Source organism: Dermacentor silvarum, chromosome 2 (assembly GCF_013339745.2).
Source record: "Dermacentor silvarum isolate Dsil-2018 chromosome 2, BIME_Dsil_1.4, whole genome shotgun sequence".
In the NCBI taxonomy this organism is placed as follows: Eukaryota; Metazoa; Arthropoda; class Arachnida; order Ixodida; family Ixodidae; genus Dermacentor; species Dermacentor silvarum.
In genome coordinates, this window is record NC_051155.1 from 111180960 (window position 1) to 111205079 (window position 24120).

Sequence of the window (24120 nt, forward strand, 5' to 3'; positions counted from 1 at the left end):
TGGTACAGGAAGGATCTATGAACCTGTATATAATATGGTTCACTCTGAAAGGAATCACGCAAAAAGTAATCAGCCACCAATTGCCGCTAAGATATTCAATGAAGGCCTGTACATTATGTTTTATTTAGGGGTTCCCGCCTAATGCATCACAGTCAATGCTTTCTCTAAATGGGCGATGAAATGTAGCTGTGTTAATTTATTTATTTCCAATCAGGTTATCTCTTCACGCCTCGATCACACAATATACAGGGTGTTTCATTTTACCTGCACCAAATTTATAAAAATTGCGTGTGGCCGTTAGCACAATTATAATCCTTGATCTAAATTACTCTATGAGGTAGCCATTGCTTCCACGAGAAATCAAAACACCTAATTGAATAATTAACATAACTATGCTAATTAGCTTTTTAATTAAATATTTTACGGCACAACTTTTAATCTACGAATTATAGCCGCTAAGTTCACAAGGTGTATCCACTTGGAACGTATCCACTTTCGTATCCACTTGGAACGAATTCTCACGACTGAACCAGTTTCGAGATGATAATTTTTGAAGTGTGCGATGAAATGCATGGGCGTACCAGTTAACTGTTTGCATCAATGCATAAAACAGCGTTTTCCTCAAACAGTTAACTTGAACGCTCATGCATTTCGTCGGATACATTGAAAATTAATATCTCGAAATAGGATCAGTCCGGAGAATTTGTTCCAAGTGGATACGCCTTGCGAACTCAGCGGCTATAATTCGTACATTGAAAGATGTGCCGTAAGATAATGAATTGAAAAGTTATTTAGCGTAATTATGTTCACTATTCAATTAAGCGTTTTGATTTCTCGTGGAAGTAATGGCCGCCTCATCGAGTAGTTTACATCAAGGCTTATAATTGTGCTCTCTGCCACAGGCAATTTCTAAAACTTTGGTCCAGCTAAAATGAAACACCCTGTATTGCACGATCTGGAGCAGCATTTAGTGGGGTTTTCGTTCCCAAGAAGTCTATATTACCGGCAGGTGGCTTTCGCTTATTATATGCTTGCTATAATGATTGACGAGCGCCTTCCAAACCACAATTGACGACGAAGTGGTTTTCAATACGGGCCCCTGGAACGTCCACAATAGTATCGCTTACAAAGGGATCGCGTTACTGTACAGTTTCACGGACACGTGTACTAAAAAAACTAGGTCCGCTGGCCGCAAATGAAGTGAAAATATTCCTAGTGCCGGCGACAACTCATACAGTGCTTAATGTCGCCCACATAGCTGCAAGACACATAAAGCTTGCCCACGCTTCGGACGTCTGTTATGCCCCCGAGGTCCACGTGTTTTTTGTTTCCTGCGACCAATTGTTTCTGCTGCAGTAGCCCACATTAGCCCCGAGGCGCCCCGGGAAGGCGCATGTCTCACGTTCGGTTGAGCCAAGGAGGTAGGTGTAAGACGTTCTGTGGGAACAACTTGCCTCCTGAATGAAGGAAGAAAGACCGGAGGGGGACATATAGGATATATATATATATATATATATATATATATATATATATATATGCCGATAATAGAGCCAGTGCATTGTGTTCCGACCGAAAGAAGCTGACTCGCTCATTGTCGAGCTACAAACGACACTTCCGGCCCATTGCGCGTATCTGCTTGTTCATGCTTTACTCCGTTCAATCTGTTTCTCCTACTGTCGCTCCCCTGTTTTACCTCTCAGCTTCCCAATGTGGATTGGTTACTCCTTTGTTCTAAGAAACTGGGGCGGAATTCACTAAGCTGCGCTGTTCGTAGGCAATTTCTTAGCGAAAAAGTTCTTACGCTGAGATAAGGGTGCACCCGAAGTGACAGCGCATTTAACTTACGGCTTCGTACGAGAGCAAGAAGGAAACAAAGCTCGAATTAAACGAGAAGGAATGAAAGAACCGCGGTTAGATGACAGCATGATAACACATCATGCATATGTAGTCGCAGCCATATTCTTACGGCAAATCACTACACACCCCTATTCGACAGCTCCCTGTTCCGCGCGTCTGCTACAGCACCGACAAGCGCAACCGATCTCGCGCGTTCACGGCACCGCCGTCAAAAAAATTGCAATGAAAGTGCTACGCATTCTGCTCACATTTCTGCGAGCGACAGGACTGATGGGCACATGGTAACATATTTGGTGCAGAATGAGACGCTCTGCTGGCCAGGTCTGCCGGGCTATGTGACCCCGCCTGTATACCAACCTCACCATCACCACCATATTGCAAAGCTACTAAATGTCTTTAGTTCGATACTAATTACGGAAATAAAAAAGCTCCATATTATATAGTTCGTATGGCCTCAAAGAAAGAAGCACTGCAGCCGTAAGTTCACCGGAACGGTATGTGATCGCGCTGCACACTGTTGCAGGTGCGGTTCTAATACCGCGCATAGGCTCAATGTCAGCTCCCTCGCCAGCCGCACCGTCTAAGTGGCTCGTCGACGACGTGGTCAAGCGCCAACCGACGACGAAACGTGCTCCCTTCGTATAGGATCACTGTTGAGGGCGCGAATAGCTATTAAAGCAGCCATAAATAAGAAATGCAGAAAGAAGCCGTGACTATCAATACTCCCAAATTATGACAGAAAACTTAACGACGTAATATCCCCACCTGCAAGCTTCTCTGCCTATCAACACTTTGACATCGTGTCAGCGTTCATCGCTTCTTCTTAGCTTGTCCTCATCTGATAAATAACGATGATGCCTCGCTCCAGGTCAAGAGTTTGTTCTTGCAGGTACATGCGGCCGCATTCCGACAGAGGCGAAATGCACAAAGAGGCGTACACATCAATTTTGGAGACCAGTAATAAGTCATAGGTTAGCGATGTCAGCGACTGGAGCCCCTAACTACGCTGTATGTCATAGTCCAAGTGGCACCTCATAGAAGTGAAGGCTACTCAGTCAACATCACCACGATGCTCAGCGCCAACGTTGCCATACATTTACCAGCCTCATAAGAATACACGCTAAAGTGCAAGTCAGAATACTGCACAGCACCGTACTCGAAGCACATAGCAGTCCAACATTCTAGTTGGTTTCGGATCAAATCGGTTCAAGTCACAGATCTTGCGACACTGACAGACATTGTTCAGAACAGTCACTGCACATATACTACGATCCCAAGATGGTGCTATCCAAGCGGCGCCCGACGTCCTTCTCTAAACAAGCGAATGCAGCCTCGCAGTCCGACGCGAAATCCGAGCCACAGTCCATTAAAATTCCGCAGAAATTTTGGATGTTCTAAAACGTCATCAGCGTACTTTCATGTTTACTGGAGGACGAAGGCCTCTCCCAGCGATCTCTATTTACCCCTCACCTGCGCTAGCTGATTTCTAGTTATGCCTACAAATTTCCCGATTAACATTGCTCCACCTAATATTCCGCCATCCTCGACGGCGCTTCCTTTCCCCTTTAGCACCCACTCTGTATTTCTAATGGACCGCCGATATCTGCCCTCTAAACTCAGCGGCCTGCAACTGAAGCTGCGAGGAGACAATCTCCCGTGAGGGTCCCCGTTTCCGTGCGCCCCGAAAGAACTTTTACGAATGCTAGATAGACTTGACAAACGCCCTTTGTCGAAGGAAAGGGTCCTGGAACACTGGCCGAGACCGTCCTCAGCACAGAAGACTTTGAAAGCGTTGTTGCGCTTAATGCGGAGAACTTGTCTTAGAGACAGACCTTAAGCAGTGCCATATTGTCCTTTCCTTTCCTTTTGTTGCTCTTTTTTTGTAAGGTCTCTTTTCTATAACATTTCATTCACCTTACCTCCTTTCTCCAGCACAGGGTAGCTGGTCAGTCTGAGAACTGGCTAGCCTCCCTGTCTTTCCGCCTATTCCTTATCGCTTCCCCTCTTGCGCAGCTCCTATTTTCCCTCTTAATTTCAACTACCACTACTCCTTCTGGCTCTCCGATCCACAGCGCTCTCTTCCTCTCTCTTAGCGTTATAACATTTTTCGTTCCATTGCTTGTTTGAGCGCTCCCTAACTTATGTACACGCTTCATTGTTAAACTGTAAGTTTCGGCCCCATATGATAGTACCGGAAAAATGGAATGATTGTGCGCTTTTCTTTTCAACGACAGGCGGTGAGCTCCCGGTCACGATTTCGTAATGGCGGCCGTATGCACTTCGACCTTATTTTCATTCTTCCGTAAATTTCCTTGTCATGATCACGGTTCCCTGTGAGTAATTGACCAATATAATCTTACTCCTGTACGTACTCTAGAGCCTGACTGCCGATCATGGATTCTTGTCCGCTTGGCAAGGTTATTCAACAATAACTTAATTTGTTAACTTACTATTAAACTTTCTCGGTTAAGGTCCTCAATAAATTGTTGCATTGTGTCCCCAGCGTTGCTGAACAGGACAATGTCATTGGCAAGCTGAAGGTTGTTGACATATTCGCCGTTGACCTTCACCCTTTATCCACCCCAGTCTGTTAGCCTGAATACTTCTTCTAAGCATTCAATTAATATAACTGGACAAACTGTGTCTCCTTGCCTGACCATTTGTCGATAAGTATTTTTCCACTTTTCTTGCAGCTAATTAAAACACGTGTAGCCAGAACTATCACTGAGGCAGACTCGAAGCCTGAGAAGTTGCGGATACGTGCCCTGTGGCTGGAGGAAAATATGGAATAAGTTACACATAAATGAAATAATTATTGAGTTGTCAGCCGTAGGCCTCAATCACCACGGCCTTGATGTGAAGTTCGTTCAATGCATCAGTACAATTCCTACGATATGCGCGTACATTGCTAATCACATACAAATGTCGCAGCTTTCTCCAAACGCACTGAATTCAGTGATCGAACTGGGCGCCGCCAGGAGAGTGCACATGAGAGCGTAATTCGAGCTTAGGCAATGCTGATCTTGCGAATACGGCGCGTTTTAGTGACCGCGCTTAGCGTCGGGCACGCTTCACATTGTTCACTTCACGATACCGGGCCACTGTGACCGGCTTTATCACGCCGTCATGTTGACCTGACAGTGCAGTAGTCAGGTCTGCGCAGCAGGCGCGGAGCATCGTAAGACTACTGCCAGCTGGAGGAAAATCTTTGCGCTGCATTCACAAACGCCTATGAAGGGTTTCTTAGGTGAGAGTAAATGAGTGGAGAAAAGTATAGAAAGAACATCGCACAAAGCGACTGAAAGACGTCACTGACGTTATTTCACCCAGGACTGATGTTACTCTGGTGTTTAGAATAAGCATCTCCGGGTTCCGGCCAATCATAGGAAGTGATGGCTGTCGTCTGCTGTCGTTTTGTTTTTGTTTTGCTGTCTGCTTTTACCATGGGCTGTTGCTTGTACTGGCTTTGTGCATGCCAAATAAGAACGGAGTGGCGTCTTTATGAGTGTTATGCTGCACTCGTTTTTACCAAAAACGCAGTGTCCAGTTATACGCGTCATTGTTGTTATAAACATAAATGTGTGTGTGTGTGTGTGTGTGTGTGTGTGTGTGTGTGTGTGTGTGTGTGTGTGTGTGTGTGTGTGTGTGTGTGTGTGTGTGTGTGTGTGTGTGTGTGTGTGTGTGTGTGTGTGTGTGTGTGTGTGTGTGTGTGTGTGTGTGTGTGTGTGTGTGTGTGTGTGTGTGTGTGTGTGTGTGTGTGTGTGTGTGTGTGTTTGGACGTATGCGACAATTCTTCGCATCGTTCGTGTGATGTACTTTATTTCACAGCATCACTATGGTGGTCCGTGATTTTATACGCCATTTCTTTTGTCATCGTATTGACGTTCGGCTTCCTATCATAGAGAGGATTGCCATCCGTCGTATGCATATGTTGGTTCACATCATCGACCACAGAATGAGCAACACTGTGGGCACAGACACTACGTCGCTTCAACTGTGTGCTGAGATAAATCTATGGGCTATATAATACAAGGCTGAGGCTAACAGCACTGAAGACGACAGCGAATTCTGCTAGAGCAACAAGGTCTGATAATTTATTTCATTGTTTCATCTCGCATGAAGAATTATAGCCTCAAAGCGTCGTAAAAAATAATTGTCTGCAGCCCTTTGAGCAAGAGAAAGCTCAAACCAGAAAAAGAATACGATAGAATTGTGCTCCAGACACACTTGACGGTTGTCAAGGACGCACAGTGCACTTAGGTTTGCTACTACCCAATAGAGTGTCGTGATGAGTATGAAAATTGCGGCTACTGCGCTCATACAGAAACACAGCCTATCAGACATTAGGCAAAAGTTCGCCGCAAAGCATTAATGTTACTGCCTTTCACAGCAGCGCACACTCAATACAATTACACAATAAAACGGCTCAATGCGCTTTGACATTATAAATCAGAGTGCAGCACAAAATATAAGCACGCGCCATCCTCAGCTATGAGTTGTGACCTCTCGCCTATCAGCCGCAACAGCACCTTCCAACGCTTACCTATGTCAGCTCGAGACTTCTACACCCCTATCGTAGAAATTTTTTAAGTCGTCACCTGCGACGTCTGTTTAGGTTTTGTGAATCGACTTACGCTTGCTATTGGCGGATGTATCGCCTGAAGTTAGCGCCTGTGCTACCCTTAAATATACGCATTTTTTCAACTATAGCGCTCGTATTTGCAGCGGCGGGCATCGCAAGCTTAGTGATCTTACGAACAGTTACAGCTTTGTGAATACGCTATTCTCGTGGGATTTTTTTACCCCAAAATTTGTGGGCAAATTCGCCAATTCCGCCCCTGGTCTCCGAGTATCACTACGAATGCTTCAATTATGACTACGTGCAACCCCCTCTAACGTAGCCTATCATTCTATTTGCGCAGGGATATCAACACCAATAACGTGCGTTGATCAAATCACGTCAATCATTGTTGTTTTGGTGAAGAATATTATAATGTTCAATACATTTTATAGGATCTAGATTCCGGACATAATTACTTTCCTATTCAAAATGGACTGCCAAGATAATGGCGTTTCTCTCTGTCTGGGCAGTAGCTTTTCTTTTCTTTCACGATTGTTTAGATTCTTGATAGCTTTCTAGAATATATTGTTGGTTATAGATACTGTCGCATTTCCATCGGCTCCGTGATTCTGGCTCAAGTATTGGTGCTGCTCCTTGATTCCGGCATCCTTCTAAGTTTTGGATCTTCCTGGAGCTTCAGTTAGGTCCCCGTTTGACCGGCACCTCCGCCATTTGTTAGATGGAGACAGACGGAACGCTTTATCTTGAAACCGAACGCGCGACCGAACGACGTGAAGATGAAGTTGAAAGGCGATGATACGTATTGTGTACATGTGAAAATAATAAAGTCCACAGTTAGTGCTCCCAATATATTGTTCTTTTTATCTTCTCACAGTTCATTAAGTACGAAGTGCCTCGGCTTTGAAGTGTGTGGCCTTGATTTTCCTTTTCTTGCATTATATTAAGCCTGTTTAGATATAGCAGACCAACTGCTTAAAACGGGGATGAAAGAGCATGCGCAGTGAATAAAACAAGACACAGAAATCCTGAAAACACGCTAGGATGCATTTTTCTTCGCTGCTGCAGAAGCATCAGGTACAAACCTCAAAGTTAGAACAAATAAGCCGTGTGTATCTTCGATTGGTCGTATCAGCATGGCGGGACCGTGTTACAAAGGTCCAGTAATACAGCGACCTTCGTTTTTTTTATTCCTAACATTTATATTCTTTAACTTCACGCTTAGAACAGCATTTATTTCCCGCAGATTTCGCAACAAGACCGCATTCTAAGATAGACATTTTTCCATGTACCACTTGGCAGTTACTCAGGCGGATGCGAATTTGCCTTCATCTGCGCCCCACGTGATAAGTGGTGTACAACGCATGGCAGTTATGCCGTCACCTGTATTGTCGCTTTACGCGACTGCAGTACGACAAAACATGACCCTCGAGATTGTTTCTGGTATTTGCTGCGGTCTTGGACAATACGGACGATCACGAATGGCTCACTCCAAGGCAAATTTGCTTAATTTTTCGTTAAAGGGGGAGAAAGGGGGGAGGCCTAGGCAAGTAACATGGCCTATGTCGATATTACTTAGACACACACAGAATGTTGTGTGTGTGTCTTATTTCTGTTGTTTTCTAGTTGCACTGTACATATTCGTAAAAAATGGCGGATTCCTGCGAATTTTGCGCAAGGTCACAGCAGTGGTCAGGTGAAATTCTTTTTAAATATTTGTAAGAGAAACGCATAATATATACATAAATATTGCAGATAACATATATTGCATTGGTGGACATGCTGAAGCTAAGACGATTTGTTATTTAACGGCATATGTCCAAAAGATTGTCGTCCTTCTTCCGCATTATATACATATATATAAAGCCCGCAGAGAATGAAGCCAAGGACAGCATCTGGAAAATTAGCTGTGGTTGAAACTGAAATGTAAGAATGAAATGTAAAGGAAAGGGAAGTAAAAGTGGACGAAAAGAAAACTTTCCGCAGGTGGGAGGCGAACCCACAACCTCCGTATGTATGTATGTATGTATGTATGTATGTATGTATGTATGTACGTATGTATGTATGTATGTATGTATGTATGTATGTATGTATGTATGTATGTATGTATGTATGTATGTATGTATGTATGTATGTATGTATGTATGTATGTACGTATGTATGTATGTATGTATGTATGTATGTACGTATGTATGTATGTATGTATGTATGTATGTATGTATGTATGTATGTATGTATGTATGTATGCATATGTAGTGCGTTTTAGATTACATGTCTAGAAAGGACAGAAGACTATCAACATTCCTTTTTATGATGACGAATCGGAATAGTAATTTCCGCCGACTTAGCAATCTTTACTCCGTGTCTAGGTGTTTTTTCACAGCTCCTTCAATTTCGAGGAGGTGGCAGTCCTTGTTTCATGTTACAGCGCCGAACTATGAAATGACCCAAAATAAAGAGCAATAATTCAGCGCGAAAGAACAGAACTCTTAATTCTGTTTTCAAGCTGACACCGCTCAACACGAACAGGACCGGTGCTATGGCCGAAATGATTTAGGCGGGATACACGTGCATGCCAGGAAAGAGGGTGGGGCCCGGATAATTGTCAGCGAGCGAGGCCTGATCGTACTTTTCCAGAAATCTCGCACGAACATTTATCTCAGTGAACGAGGAGCGCCGCTGACGGTTCTCGCAGGCTTGTTTTAAGTACACACATAACACACCAGTTGCACCTCGATATAACTGCAAAGAAAGAAAAAAATCAACCAAACAAACAAAAAAAGAGCAAATTGTTGCGGACGCCTTCCAAATCCTTTCCACCAGCGTCCCCCACAAACTCATTCTCAGACAGAAAATCCACCACACACTCTCTCTCTCTCTCCACCACATGCGTGCGTGTTGTCGCTGTTCTTTCTAGTACAATTATAGCTACTTCATTCGTTCCGCTTTCCCCCACCAACGGTCCGCACTTTTTCGCTCGTGAAGAGGCCTCCAGCGTGTGGGCAGGCGGAGTGCAAGCGGGCGACCAACGGGCGTTGTAATGTCGTCCCTGTTTCGCGTCGTAGAAGCGAAATGCAATTCAATTACCACGAGGGAGATGAGCGGGCAAACGACACGTGCGTGGCGCACCAGCCCCGGCTGATCTTCTCCTTTATACCCGCTCGCAACACTGGCCCAGTTTCGGACAGCTTAGGTTCTGTGTTTACGCACCACGCCTGACAAGACACGCGCGGTGCAGCTGAAGCTGTCGCGCTGCTGAGGTTGCTAAAAAAATGAGAAAAAAAGGAAAATGCGCAATAACGAATATTCTCCCTTGTGAAGCGCTTACAGTTATGCTGCGGAGCACAGTGACACCACACGGCGGGCACAGATTTTAGCGCTTTAGTTTGAAGGTGGAGGGTTCGTATAGCTTCTTTCAAACCCTTCCTGCACTGGCCTTCCAAGCTAAATAATACTGGAACAAATTGTTCAGTTACAGCGACTTTATTAATATGCTAATCAAAAAAGCTGCGGTTTTGCCCGAAAGGCGAAGAATAAATTGCGATAGCAAACTAGCAGAGAGCTATGCGGAGTAAGGATATTAGTTTTGTCTGCTGTATAAACTTGGACACATTCGCTTACTAACTGAATTAACAAGCATGGTGTCATCGCACACAAACAAACATGAATAGATCACACTGGATGACCACAGACACCTACTGTCAAAACGCTGGTGTGAGCAGGCGCGCTGGCAGTAGCGAGCGAAGGTTCGTGCCGTCTATCGCTTCAACGGAAACTTAGCGGTGAAAGCACACACATACAAAGGTATACGAGCCGTGTTCCAGATCGCTTTCAAGATACGGTGTGCGCGACCGCCCGGCGCCGCGCAAAGTACAAGTACACAGTTGATGGCAGAGTAGAAGCCGCCACCCCTCCCTCCCGCGCTGCCTTCCCGCTTTCCTCCATTCGCGTGGGTAATTGAGTCACCAGTTCTCCTTGCGCCTGGTCGCAAGATACGCATTTGGCGCCGCAGTTAACGTCGCCTCCCTTCCCTCCCGCCTGTCTCCCCACAGCCTTTCGCACGACGGAAGAGGTCGCGTTTGCTCTCCGCCGTGCATTCGTTCCCCGTGAAAGCGCGCGTCCCTCGTGCGCTTCCACTCGCACATACAGCATACGGCGCGCGGCGACAATTTTATCGCCGTTGGATTTTATAAGGAACCTTCCGGCGACGGCGGCGACGACAGAAATCTGCTTGCGGTGTCCATATATTTGCTATAGCAATAAAATGGCATTCGGTCGCGGCGTGTGCACTCTCACCGCGGAGAGTAGGGAAGAACGATTCGACTAGGAAGCGACAGAAGGAAGGAGGGTCGCGGAGGAAAGAAACTTGCGGAGTTCAAATCTAGCCCTAATGCTGCTCCACTATCGTGAATCCTGGTGAAGTGCGAAGCAGTGATGCGCCGGTGCATAGGGTGGTGGCGCTCTGTCTTGCGCTGCGCTGGTACCAGTCTGGCATTTTGGAAGCGATTTTATTTAACGAGTTTCTGCTAATAATCCGCTTAATGCTTGATTATTCCTGTCTTTTAAATTATTCTGAATAATGTTAGTTTATTTTGAACCGGTTTTGATCAATTCTGCACTTGTTATGACACTGTTTTGAGTACTTGTGAGCGTGATCACTGTGAGCGTGATCATGACGGACTCCGCCGACAGCCCGGGCGTAGCCAGCTAGGTTTATTTAGACCCTCCTTAGAAATGCTAGCGTGTGAACGACGGTCGGTTTACAATCACAACCACATATAGACAACTAGCCGGCACCGATGTCAAGTAATCACAACATTCTGTAACACCTCAAAATTATGTCCCCGTATGCATATATATATATATATATATACAATATGTTAACGAAAAATGTTAGGCCTAACATTAGGAGACAGAAAGAGAGCGGCGTGGACCAGAGAACAAACGGGTATACCCGATATTGTAGTTGAGCATAAGCGTAAGAAATGGAGCTGGGCAGGCGATGTAATGCGTAGGATGGATAACCCGTCGACCATTAGAGTTACAGAATGAGTACCAAGAGAAGGGAAGTGCAGTCGAGAACGGCAGAAAACTAGGTGGGCTGATGAGGTTAGGAAATTTGGAGGTGCAAGTTGGAATCAGCTAGCGCAAGACAGGGGTAATTGGAGAGCACAGGGACTGCCTTCGTCCTGCAGTCGACGTAGATATAGGCTGATGATGATGGTGATATATATATATATATATATATATATATGTGTGTGTGTGTGTGTGTGTGTGTGTGTGTGTGTGTGTGTGTGTGTGTGTGTGTGTGTGTGTGTGTGTGTGTGTGTGTGTGTGTGTGTGTGTGTGAGCTGTGAAAAGCAGCCGCACGTCTGAGCGCTCTCAGAACGTTTTCGATATGTGCCGGATATTGTGCAGATAGGGCCGCATGCATGACCGACCGGTTCCTGTCACTGGTTTTATGTTTCTGAGGATTGCGCCTTCGCTTAACGAACTACAGCAGCATTTAGTGCGTAGCTTACAGCAGTTATTTAGTTTAATAAACGTTCAACAGACGGGGAAACCTGTATTGCGAAACTGCCCTTTGCTTTGTCAACGCCCTCAAGAAATCCTGCCCTCCTAACACGGAGCACAGTTTCGCAATAAGGTCCGCCGTCTGTTGAAATGTGGTTGCGCAGAAACTCTGGATAACTTAAGCTGATTACCCAGGCTGAAATAATAAATAATCTTGACGACATGAGCGCCAGTGCGCGGGTAGTTGTACTTGAAAAATCTTTGTGTGTGTGTGTATTGCCGAATTCTGAAGAAAGTGTGGGCGTTTACTTGGCGTGTTGAAATGAACTTATATATACACCCATCTTCATAGGAGGACATATGCCACGCTCTGTTCCCCAAATAAATGTTGATTTCTGTATAACCTCTAGTTCTGGATTGAGTGTTGTAACAGTCATTTCGCTCGCTAATTGTTTGCCTAGATTTTCATCCCACACCTTCTTTCCGCCTGTCTTTTTTATTGCGTGTTATACGTTATCAGTCCTTGTCTTCCTACTATTGCACAATTTTTGGGTGTAGTATGTGTAATCATTACGCTACTTCTTATTATTGTATAATTGATTAGATACGTGTGGTTCAATGTTCATTTTTTTCGTTTATTCTACTTGTGTATTTTTAACTACCACGTAGCAAATTGTAATGCGGAAACATAAATTTAAGTTCCTCAGGACAGCATTAAGCTTTGTATTTTCGTCCCTGGGTGTTAGTTGATTTTTTAGTTGCCCTCTTTATTGTTAAATGTATTGCGGAGATTTTCTTCAACAATATTTTATAACTAAATGCTGTCTTCTCACATAAATTCTCATATACGGTATTGTCCAACTACTACGCTGTTCAATGAGAAGAGCATTAGTGCAAATAAATAAAGTCATCGTTTCTTCACTCTTAGTTATGCCTGTTACCCTTCGTGCGCTGTGAATGAAATTGCGCTGAGATTCCGTAATGAGCATAGCATCATGAGCCCCGATCAATCGTGTAAACCATAAACAGGGCACTCCAAAGTGTGGAAGTCGGTAACTTTATTTCGCGGAGCACTGCAACTACACATTGTTGGTTTCCGAATAATAAATGGTACGGGTGTTCGAACAGCGAAATTTGCGAGTCCAATCGAACTAGAATATTCGAGCAAGACGACCTTTGTAATATCGAGTCGAATATCGAATTTCTTCTCATTTCACATCAAAGTGAAATATAATCTTTGGTGAAAATATTCCTTTGGTGAAAAGAGTTTCTTAAAAGTATTTCATCCATCTAATGTCGTTCGTAGCTGGACGTGCGGCCAAATGAGGAGCTTGTAAATGAGAAACTCATAGGTGGATAGTGCCTTACGCATGCCATGACAATGAAGGTAAACAAAAAGGAATGTTATTAACGTCTCTAGCTCGTTTGTTGTTAGAGATTCTGCTGGTTACATTCGGGTTGCACTTTGACAGGAACGGGTGCGCACCTAGAATGGGTAGCATCTCCTCCTGGCGGCACCAGTGGCGCTAAAAGGTAGCATCAGGCAGCACCAAAGCTTGGTCTGGGAAACAGTCGTGCTTTGACTGTCGTAACCAGCATTCATTGGGCGCATTGGAGCCACGTTCTCGTAAGAAAGCCTAGTTGCTGCCTTGCATACCGTCGGAGCGCAGCCGGAGTGCTCTAAAATGGCTATTCCGCAATGTGATTAGATACATGAGATGGCGTTTTTCCATTTTAAGAGTAGCAGGGACGGCTTCTCTAGGACGTGACGTGGCAAGTCAAGATGAAAGAAAGGGGCGAACTGACACTACGTGGAGTAGTGTGTGCGGCACCGTGCTCTGGCTTGAAAAGTGAACTCTCTTTATGGCGAAGCGCTGAGGAGGGCCCGCGAAGGGCCCTATCATCGCGAGATTAAAACTAGATTTTATCCCAGAGACCAAGGAGGACGCTGTGCGGCAGAACAAAAGGTAAAAAGAAGAGAGAATGAGATAAAAATGTGAGGCTCAAGGAGCGTGGCGAAAGTTTCGCAAACATTTCAGTAAATGCCATTTTCAAGATCCACAGTCACAAGAAAAAAACGAAAACGGGGGTACGATAACAAGATGAAAGAACAATGGCTTACCCGCCACTCTCCCCTAAACACCCTCAACCAACACCACCTTCGTTCACCCCCTCAACAAAGGCACGGAAGACAGACGAAGCTGACTGAGCGTTTTACGACGGGAGAAGAGGCCTCAGCCTGGGGTCGGAAGTGGTTCAGCACTCGGGGTATCTAACCCTCCTCCTTCGTCACCTTTACACTCTCACTTTTTGCTCCTAAGTGCGTGCCATTCCGCAAGCGGGCGCCGCAGGGGTAACTCGTAAAGAAAATTACGCGCCTTAGCACGACTGCTTTCTTTTTTTCTCTTACGCACATTGCTTTTGTCACCTCGTTCGTTTCGGTATCTGCCTGACCCTCTTCTTCCCAATCTTTGCCATTTCACGGGGGCTAGACGCGCGCCCCGACTCAACGCTGCTTCACTGCGCCACCGGACAGACAGCCCGATACGCAAGGACCTCCATATACTTTTTTTTTTCGGTGTCCGTCGAGTCTGTGCTCCATTTTGAAGTCTGTGTGCAGAAGCGTGGGCCCTTCCATCAACGTTTGTGGTGCGCAATTTGTTCGTTTTTTTTTTTTGTCGTTCTGCTCTCTAACTTCCTGCACCCGGTCAACATCATCACACTGAAGTCGCGGCAACCCACGTTTTGACCCACGCCAGCGTTTATCCTGCGGGGCAGCCCTCTCCCCTCTGAACCTGCTTCTACGTGGCTGCTTTTGCATTAAATTAATTTGGTCGTGCTCGGCGAGTGGAAAGCTCGGCGTTACTTTAATTGAAGTGGTCCCGCGGGAAAGGTGATGTGTTTCTGCGTACCAGGTATCACGTTCTTCGTCTCCTAGGCACAGCTCGTATAGCGTCTTTTAACGTTTGAAATGTTCCGTGCTTTGTTTATTTTGTTTCCCCTCCTTGACAGGGCTATGGGCTTGGCTGTATATGCCTAGGCAAGGGGATCTTCAGCATAAACCTGAACTGTGACCTCAGAGACGGAAAATGTGGCCTGTATTTTCTCGCAAGATATTGTCCTTAGTGGGAACGCTGACGAAACGGTGCGCAACAAATATGGGGGATCATGGCATGCCTAGCTGTAATGAGATATCTTAGAGTGAATAGAGTGTTTTTCCTTCACTGGCTTTCGCGGGCAGCGGCTATAGGATGTGCGCTGGCTTTGGAAGAGCCCCGAATGTTGCATGGGGCCTTTGTTAGCCCACACGAGCGTGCAGATTTGCTTCTTTTTCGAACGTGTACTGTGGCACTCTTCACTAAATATATCGAAGCACTGCGACATTTATATTGACCTGCCGGAAAAATCGGAGCACCGACGAGCATCTTAAGCAGATTGTTTGAGGAAACGAGTTCCATAGCAAACTTTCCGGTGGTTCAAGCACTGGAGGGCACGTGGGATGACCACGGCTTAAGAAATTAGATCTTACCGTGTAATAGAATAAGTGTCAGCACCACTGTGTACATTTTGTAGGCAATTCATTATATTAGGTAACAGGCAGTGGAATGCCCGTAAGATAAATTGAAGGAGACAGCCTCTGAAAGAGATAAGGCACGTGAAAGGTATAAATAGTACACGACGTCACTCCGACCTATTGTTTGTATCCAAGAAGATGAAAGCTTTGAATTGTCGTTCCCTATAAATCTGGTTGAGGTTGTGTTTTCGTGCTGTTCCGTTGAGGACCATAAGATGCAGTTGATGCAGTCACTTCGAGAACTACTGATAGGGCTTAATCGGCTATGAAATGCGCTTGAATATGTTTAGATTTATCTAGTGTTCACCTAATGCAATATAATAACGAATTTTTATACTTTGTCGTGTCGGCTGCTTGTTTCCGTAAAAATAGTCAATGAACTTCCTGATCAACATTAAATGCCACATAACGTGCCCAACGAACTACAAAATAAACCAACGTGCCGTTGTGCCTCTTGTGCTAAGCCCAAAACATCTCGTCGAACATTCCGTCCCTCTTCACGAGGCGTCTGCTTCCAATAATGAGAATTCTCACATCGAAGCCACTTAAAAACATATAGTCTGCGCGTTTTTTCAGAAGCACCCCCAGAACCCCTTTGCCAGCTATTGGGACAAATTTCGACTTAGCCCGTATCTCGCCGCACTGTTAACGCCTATGCTGCATGCTGCCATGCTGCCATTGTATTTTGCGCCTAGATGCCTCTGGGCCGTAATAGATCATAATTTATCATCATGCAGCTCTGTAGAACAACACTTCCAACTATAACTTTGATCAAACACTTGCGTGCTTAGACCCTGTGCGTAGATATCAAATACCGGATAACCAAGCTAGTTTTCTTCGTGGTTTTATAGATAATATTATTAGACATATCACCTCCCATCAGACTGTCCGGGTATGAGTCCAATATGTCCTCCACCCACGGGCAATACAACAAGAATATTGTTTTCATGCGCCGTGACTTAACATATGTTCATCACCCAGTGTCACCTGACAATGAAAAACAATACTTGTGTTTACCTGTGAAGAAGAGAAAGGTCACGTTCAGAATTCCGGGAGCCTACATATCAGCATCAAGTTGTCTAAACTCCGCTCGCTTACGGCAAATTTTGACGACTCCACAGTCGTGGGTGATCATTAGGGATTTTAATGTCCACCATGATCACTGGGTAAGCTCCAAGATTAACTCGAGGGACAGGAGATTGGTGTGCATTGCCTGTGAATGAGAACTTTGTGAAATTATGGAAGCGCCATCCACCTGCGTGGAACAGAGTATAGTAGGTGCCTAGATGTTAACTTTGTTTCGCGCTCCTTTAACATAAGGATTCAGTGGTTCGCGGACTTGGAAACGTAGAGAAGTGACCACATCATACCGCATATTCTTATGTACCCAGGAAAGCGAATGGCGGGACAGCCTTAATTGTTACTCCATTTAGTGGAGTATCACCTGCCTCGTGCATGCTTTGTTGCTACAGCTGCCCCTCCCACTGGAAGCAAGTCGTCTTTTCTTCATCACTTCGGCTATTGCTTTATTAATAAAAAGAAACCTTACCAGAACTATATCGCTACATTAATCTATAATTTTAGATTTCAATAAAAGAAACAGTTGCCTTTGCCTTATGCATTCTTTGGTTTCATTTTCTAATGGCTTCATGTGATTCCTTTCGTAGGGTCATTACTGATTATATCAGTGTTCTGCGTTAGTAACGCGATTAGCATTCTTTACATAATTCAGGCGTTTTGAGCGTATCTATTCACCTAATCTATCTACCTAATTATGTAATCTATCTATCGGATCTATCTATATGTTAGCATGTCGCTAGCGCCCTCCCTCGGGAAGCACTCTTTACGTAATGCGTTAGTGGGCCTAACCGAAATGGGAACCCACGTAGCAGTTCTAGGCTGGTCGGTGAAACAAGAAGACGTGTCAATGCTCTCGTGTGAATTCGCCTGTGTGGCTAGCGCTCGCCTGTTTGTCAAAGTCAGCCTGTGTGGCTATGTAACCTTTATTCTTCTATTATACACCCCTCTGAATGCCTGAATCAGCCCTCTGGTGACTGCATCACCGACGGCAAGACAACATATTGCAAGTGTCTCAAGACAAGCAGAAGCAACGCTACTACCTCCGTCACCGTGATGTGCATTTTGCGCCCGGAACCCTCGTGTTGCTTTGGTAACCATCGCGTAAAGTTGGCCTTTGTGAAAAACTGCTCTCCTGTTACACAGGCCCATATATCGCGTGCTCCGCCAAGTGACCGATGTCCCGTATGAAATAGTTCGAGCCGCGCCCACTACGTCCTCCGCTGTGACAACCAGTGATACTGTCCACGTCGCCCGACTCAAACCCTACACCTCTCCAAGCACCTTGAATATTTAAGAGCACCGTGACGGCGCTTTTACCGCCGGGGGGGGGGGGGGGGGGGGGTAGTATTACGATATCATCTCGAGATGCTCAAGAGACGAGCCACCGCGAGAAAGACGTTGACGTGTGTCTGGGCTTTTGGCGCGAGCAAGGTGTCGGCCTGGCGGTTTTGGTTCCAGTGTAAATATATTGTAAATAGGCTCTTTCGTGTGTGTCTTTCCACACGTAACAATAGACAGGGTGTTTCAGCGAACACTTTCAAAATTTATTTAAGGTTGCCTGTGGTAGATAGCCCAATTCTAGTTAATGAGCTGGTCTACTCGAAGAGGGGGACATTACTTGCACAAAAAATTGAAATGCATAACTCATTAACAAAAATTTACTAATTAGGTTTTTAACTAATTACCTGATGGCCCATATTGCAATTTACAAATTGTAGCCGTGGAGTTTGCAAGGCGGATCCACTTAGAACTAATCTCAGGATGATGCCAGTTTCGAGATATTAATTACCAAACTTTGCGGCGAAATGCATTGGCGTTCCAGTTAATTTTGTGCTTCACCGCAAAAATCGACGTTTTGTTAAGAACCTAACTGTAACGCCAATGCATTTATCGGCAAAGTTCAGGAATTATTATCTCGAAGCTGGTGTCATTCCGTGAATTAGTTCCAAGTGGATCCGCCTTGCGAACTCCACGGCTAAAATTTGTAAATTGCAATGTGGGCCATCAGGTAATTAGTAAAAAAACTTAATTAGTACATTTCTGATAATTATTCGATTATGCATTTCAATTTCTTGTGGAAGTAATGTCCGCCTATTCGAGTAGACGAACTCATGAACTAGAATTGTGCTATCTGCCGCAGGCAACCTTCAAGAATTTTTGAAAGTGTTCGCTGAAACACCCTGTATATCTATCGCGCCGCTAACGCCGACCCAGTGGCCCAAATTTTCTGCCAGCTTCGGCCACTTGGTATGTGCTCGTGGTTGTGTAGCCTACGTGGTGGTTCCTTCGTCGTCATTCCCGCTTCGTCAGTTGACTCTCGTCAGCCGTCGCCCTCGCCTCTTCTACCCCGGCTCATCAACCCAGGCTGTCTAAACTTAGGGCCAGTAGGTATGTGCTCGTTGTCGTGATGCATTGTGATCGTTCGTTCGTCATCGTTCCAAATTTGTCATCGAACGCTCGTTATGCCGTGGTCGTCAGGCCATCGTCGTCGTACGCTCGTCGTCGTCCCGTTGTACTCGTGGCGCCGTCGTCACGCTTATACCATCGCATCATTTAGGCATCATCTCATTGTTGTCACGCCGTAGTCGTCTTACTGCCTTAGTCGTTCCATCAACGTCACCCCAACGCCGCCACTGCGTCGTCATCTTACAGTAATTGCCATTTTGTCTTGATTATGGGTGACTTTGGAAAGCGAGTGCCGTGGCACAGTGCGCCGATACCAGAGACAGTGTATGTCGCATTAACAGAAGCACCAGAATTTTCAGAATTACCGCTACGGATCTTAAGTTAACGTTATTTCAGCAATAGAATGTTATTCCGGCAGTCGACTAGCTATTGCTGGAATGCTAATCACATTACCCTCAATGGTCATCGTTCAACGAGCTTTGCCGTAACTGTTTTTGTGAGATTGTAATGTAGTGATATGATTATGTGTGCAGTGCGAGCTGCAATCTCGTTCTTGTGCCCAAATTGAGTGCACAAGCGAATAAGAGCAGATGTGTACGCGTAGCCCCGGTGCCGTATGCCTTCCAGTTCTTTTTATTATGTCATTAACAAGAAAAGAAAAATATAGTCTGTGCCTGCGTGCGCGATTTCTCTCCCATGCACGTCTACATCCTTTCAACCCTATTAGGAGCGAAGCTCCTTAGGCTCTCACGGTCCGTTGTCGCCGTCGTCGTCGTAGCTCCCCGTCACGCATGCAGCGCGCATACCAACGCTCCGAAACCCCTCTCCGAGCAAGCGCACGACGTCATGCGCAGAACGGTTTGCAGAGCGCACGCAGCGCGCATACCGACCACGCGCAGGTGTTGCGCCGGCGCCGCGCCGCTGTCGCTACACTTAGCGCTGCAGTATGGAAGAACGCGAACGTAAGTGCAAACGTCGTGACTCTGATCCTACACTTCGAGAACAAGACGCGGCAGAGCAACGGCAACGCCACGAAGCTAACCCCGAGCTACGAACACGAGAAGCAGCAGCACGCCGGCAATGGCAGCAAGACCCCGAAGCGAAAGCTCAAGCAGCAGCCGTAATCGTCCAAGGAGCTTCACTCCATTATCAGCATTCACTTCCTCGATCGGCTCCCAATTTTTAGATGCGAAGCAGCCTATGGCGGGGGCTTTGTCCGTCCCTCCGGGAGTGTCCCACACCCCCACAGCGCATGCGCGTGCCCTCCCTCTCTCTCCTCTCCCACCCACCACCCCTTTCTCTCTTCTAGGAATCCTCTACTGGACGGAGCGGAGCCTGCTTGCCACACCCCTACAGCGCAGGTGCGTCCCCTCCCCCCTCTCTCCTCTCCTACGTTCCCCCCTATCTCCTCTAGGAATCCGGAGCGGCGTGCACGACAGGTGGTGCGACAGCGGCATACTCCGCTGCAGGTGCCACGGTAGTTCCGCGGTATGAAAACGACGGAGCGCGCGCGCCTCATACTCTCACCTGTGCAGCGCCGCGATGAGCGCTCGGGCCGCTGCCGCGAAACCATCTCCTGCTCAAGCTAACCATCTCCCCGCTGCTTCGCATCCACACATGGTTCCCTTTAGCGGGAGATGGAGTAATTTTCTTCTTAATTGCTACAGTTGAGAAACGAAAAGCGTTACATCGTTCGTAGTCAACGCCCATAACCTGTTTCTACTCGATTTCTTTCTCTCTGTCTCTCAGTTGTCATGGTAGCCTTGACCTCTATGATTTAGGCGCAACTTGCGATGTTCTATTCCTTATTCAGTGCTACTACGTGCGCACTTCGTGGACGTAACACTTTTCATGCAACCCCGCGCAGAAGGCCCGCAGACGCCCAAGAGCAGCAACCACCAGTCGCAGTCGCAGCCGCCGCAGCAGTCGCACCAGCATTCAGCTTCCAAGTCCGGCAGCGGCAAGGGGGCCCATAGCAACGGCAAGGCGGACGACTACTGGATCAGCCGCGAGACGACCACGTAGCGGGAGAGCCCGGAGTCACCGTCGCCCGCTGCCGTGGCCTACGCGGCAGCGGCGGCAGCGGCGACTCCCGACAGGGGCATCGAGCAACCGCCCCTGTCCGCACCGCCATGCTGGTGGTCGGACACGTCGGCGCGCCACGTGGCGCTCACGTCTGCGGTGACTGCGCCGGCTCACGCACATCCCGAGCGAGAAGCGGTGGCGCTGGCCTCGTTTCACGCGGCCCAGCCACCGCCTCAGCGTCGGCTACCGCAGCACCTGCACCTCATGCCGCAGCTGTCGGCGCACGAGCAGGAGCTGCGTCGGCGAATCCAGCTGCAGCAGCAGCACCAGCAGCAGCAACAGGCCGCCTGTGTCATGTCGGCCAGAGTGGAGGCAACACACGGGGGCGTTGACACCGGTTACGGAGTCTGAGGTACGCAGCCCAAGTTTCAAGCCGCCGACTGTTAACGAAAATATTAAGCGCACATGTATGCACGCGCGCGTGTACACCCATCCACCATCACCCACACGCAAATAGAAACAAACGCACACGCAGCTTTCTTGAAACATCGACGATTCACAATTCGTGCAAGTGTACCTCACGGTCGTTTCGGTCGTGCCCTCCCCCCCTCCCCCCTCCCCATGCCCCCCATTTTCTCCAATGTTTTCGCAAGGAATGTAAAGCTTCGCACATTGTCATTGACCATTTCGTGAAGCCACTGCGCTTGCCGAGTACATCGATAACAGAGTGATCCTTAAAATGTCATTTAGCGAACACGTTTGCTTTATATGAAACCTTTCACTTGCTCAGCCAAACGGGCTCTTTTGAATTCACTTAATCAAATACTAGGTTATTTACGCAACTTGCGAGAAAAACGGAAAATATCGGGGCATGGTTAGGCGTATTAAGAAGCGCAGTGAGAAAAAAATTCGTTAAACAGAATGCTCCTTTCATTCATTTGTAGTGCCGGTATAAGTGTCAACGGAAGTTTGTAGGCTCAAAATTTTATCAAATGCCTCATGAAAATGCTTACTAAGTGTTACCCATGTATCCTTGGCAGTTGACCAGAAGCCCTCCATTCGGATCGATAATACGCTAAGAATATCAAAATGCAACAAATTAAAATTTGTAGAGTACAAAAAACATTAATCGCTCATCGGCACAAAGGCTGCGTATGTACAAAATCATAGTACGTTGTCCCATAGATATTTTATAAGACTGTTTTTACGCTTCTCAATACAAAGCCAAGTGTCGTAGCGACAGCGAAATAAGCACAAAAAATAGTATTATAGCGTTGTTGTACGCACGCTTTTATTCATAAACACAGCGAGAGCATGCTTGACGAGGAATTATAATGAGCAGAGTAATACATACGGCGAAGATGGGGGGAAAAGGAATAGCGCGCGCGTAGTGAGCTTCAACGACAACGGTAAATTTGCGGGCTCCCTTAATGCGGCTTTGCATGAACACGTCCCTTCACGCGGACTACAGTGGCACACTCAAAATATGCACCCTCCGGTCCGTCCTGTTGGTTGGTGCGCCGCGCGAGGCGCGCGAACCATTTATCAAGCCGCGGGGACTCATGTAAATGGGTGAGCATGAAACGCGGTCTGACGCGCGAGGGCGATGCTGCTCACTCTTATCTGCTAGGCCTGGCGTTTTTGCGCCACTAACGAAGCCCGGGACAACGTTCGTTATGTTTTCCCCTACGAAGATGAGCGTTCTTTACCGTCCTTTCTCTTTTTTTAAAGGTTCATTTCACTTATCTTCTGTTGGGCACCTGAATTTTGTTTTTACTCTATACTGCTACGTCCTTTTGCAGTACCAAGGTGTCTGTCTGAGCTCCCGCGCAGACCACCAGATGTTAGGGGATCCCTTGAGAGTGGGTTGTGTATGTTATTCTAAACTTCCTTTTCCCAGCCCAGCCTTCGCTCCTTGTGCACATTCATCTGGGATGGGTGCCAGGGCTCGGTAAACTTATCTGGGGCTGTGTGCAGTGATGTTCTATGCAAGAATGGGAATCACGATTACGGTCTGAGAAGGGTGGAAGATGAGCTACACGCCTGTCAGATGGGGAGATTGAGCAACAAGAAAAGTTTCAGAGAGAAGATTAAGTAAAACATATCATCAACGCAGCAGTGAGAAATTGCGTGTGCTGGACGCCAGAGGAGAAATTTGGTTAAAAAAAGAACGCTAAAAAACATAAAGAAAGAAAAAGAACGGTGGTTATATTTGCGCAGTTTCATAGTGCTCATTCGGCTAGTTCGACCTCGGTTTCCCGACTCCACGACACTCTCTTCTATCTATGCCCTCCCCCCCCCCCCCCCAAACCCAAAATAAAGAAATAAGAGATAAAGAAATAAAGATTACGGACGCTCCGTTGAAAAATCCACTGCCACCAAGTGTAGGGAACATTTCTTTCCATCACTTAAATCTGAGACAGTACTCATGGGGATATATATATATATATATATATATATATATATAGGTAATGTTTTTTTTTAATTTGTCTCGCTGGTGGATCAAAAGTTTAGGTATTTTAGATAGTCATTCGGAATCACGGAAGAGGTGTTACGTAGCTTAAATACCAACAATGGGAGCGATTCTACTTTTTTTTAACTTTCTATTCGGTCAAACATTCGTAGTACCAGAGACGAGGATATAGCCGCTTCATAATCCTCAGCGGCAATAATAAAACAGCAACTTCCCGAGAAGAAAATTACTGCTGTGACGACTTAATGAGTACCAGACACGTGTTTCGATATGGCCCATAACGACAAAGCCTGTCCACAGGTTTCTCTGTCATAATATGGGTTCGGATGGAACGTTTACAGAGACACTGTAGAGAAAAACCATTTAAACTGTGTTAGCAAATTACCATTAAAAAAACAGCCAAACTTACAGCTACAGGATGCATGATGATCCCGAAAAGTAGCAAAAAAAAAATAACGGCTGGCGGTGCCACCCTAATTATTCTGCACCAGCTAGCCGTGACGTCATAGACTTCGACAGCATCTGTCGAGCATAGTTATCTTTCTTAGCAGTAAAGATATAATACAGTCCACTCTAAAGAAGCCAAAGACTGAACTGAGTAAGCCCCGAAAC

At 46.3% G+C, this 24120-nt stretch overlaps 1 protein-coding gene across 1 annotated transcript in view; it reads left to right on the forward strand.

Annotated features, from left to right (window-relative positions):
* LOC119441695 (hemicentin-2) overlaps positions 1-24120 on the forward strand; it is a 271115-nt gene that overhangs the window by 224685 nt on the left and 22310 nt on the right. The window contains exon 10 of the mRNA XM_037706292.2: positions 20878-21447. Coding sequence (XP_037562220.1) covers positions 20878-21035 — 158 coding nt within the window. The 3' untranslated portion in view covers positions 21036-21447. The remainder of the gene's footprint in view (positions 1-20877; positions 21448-24120) is intronic.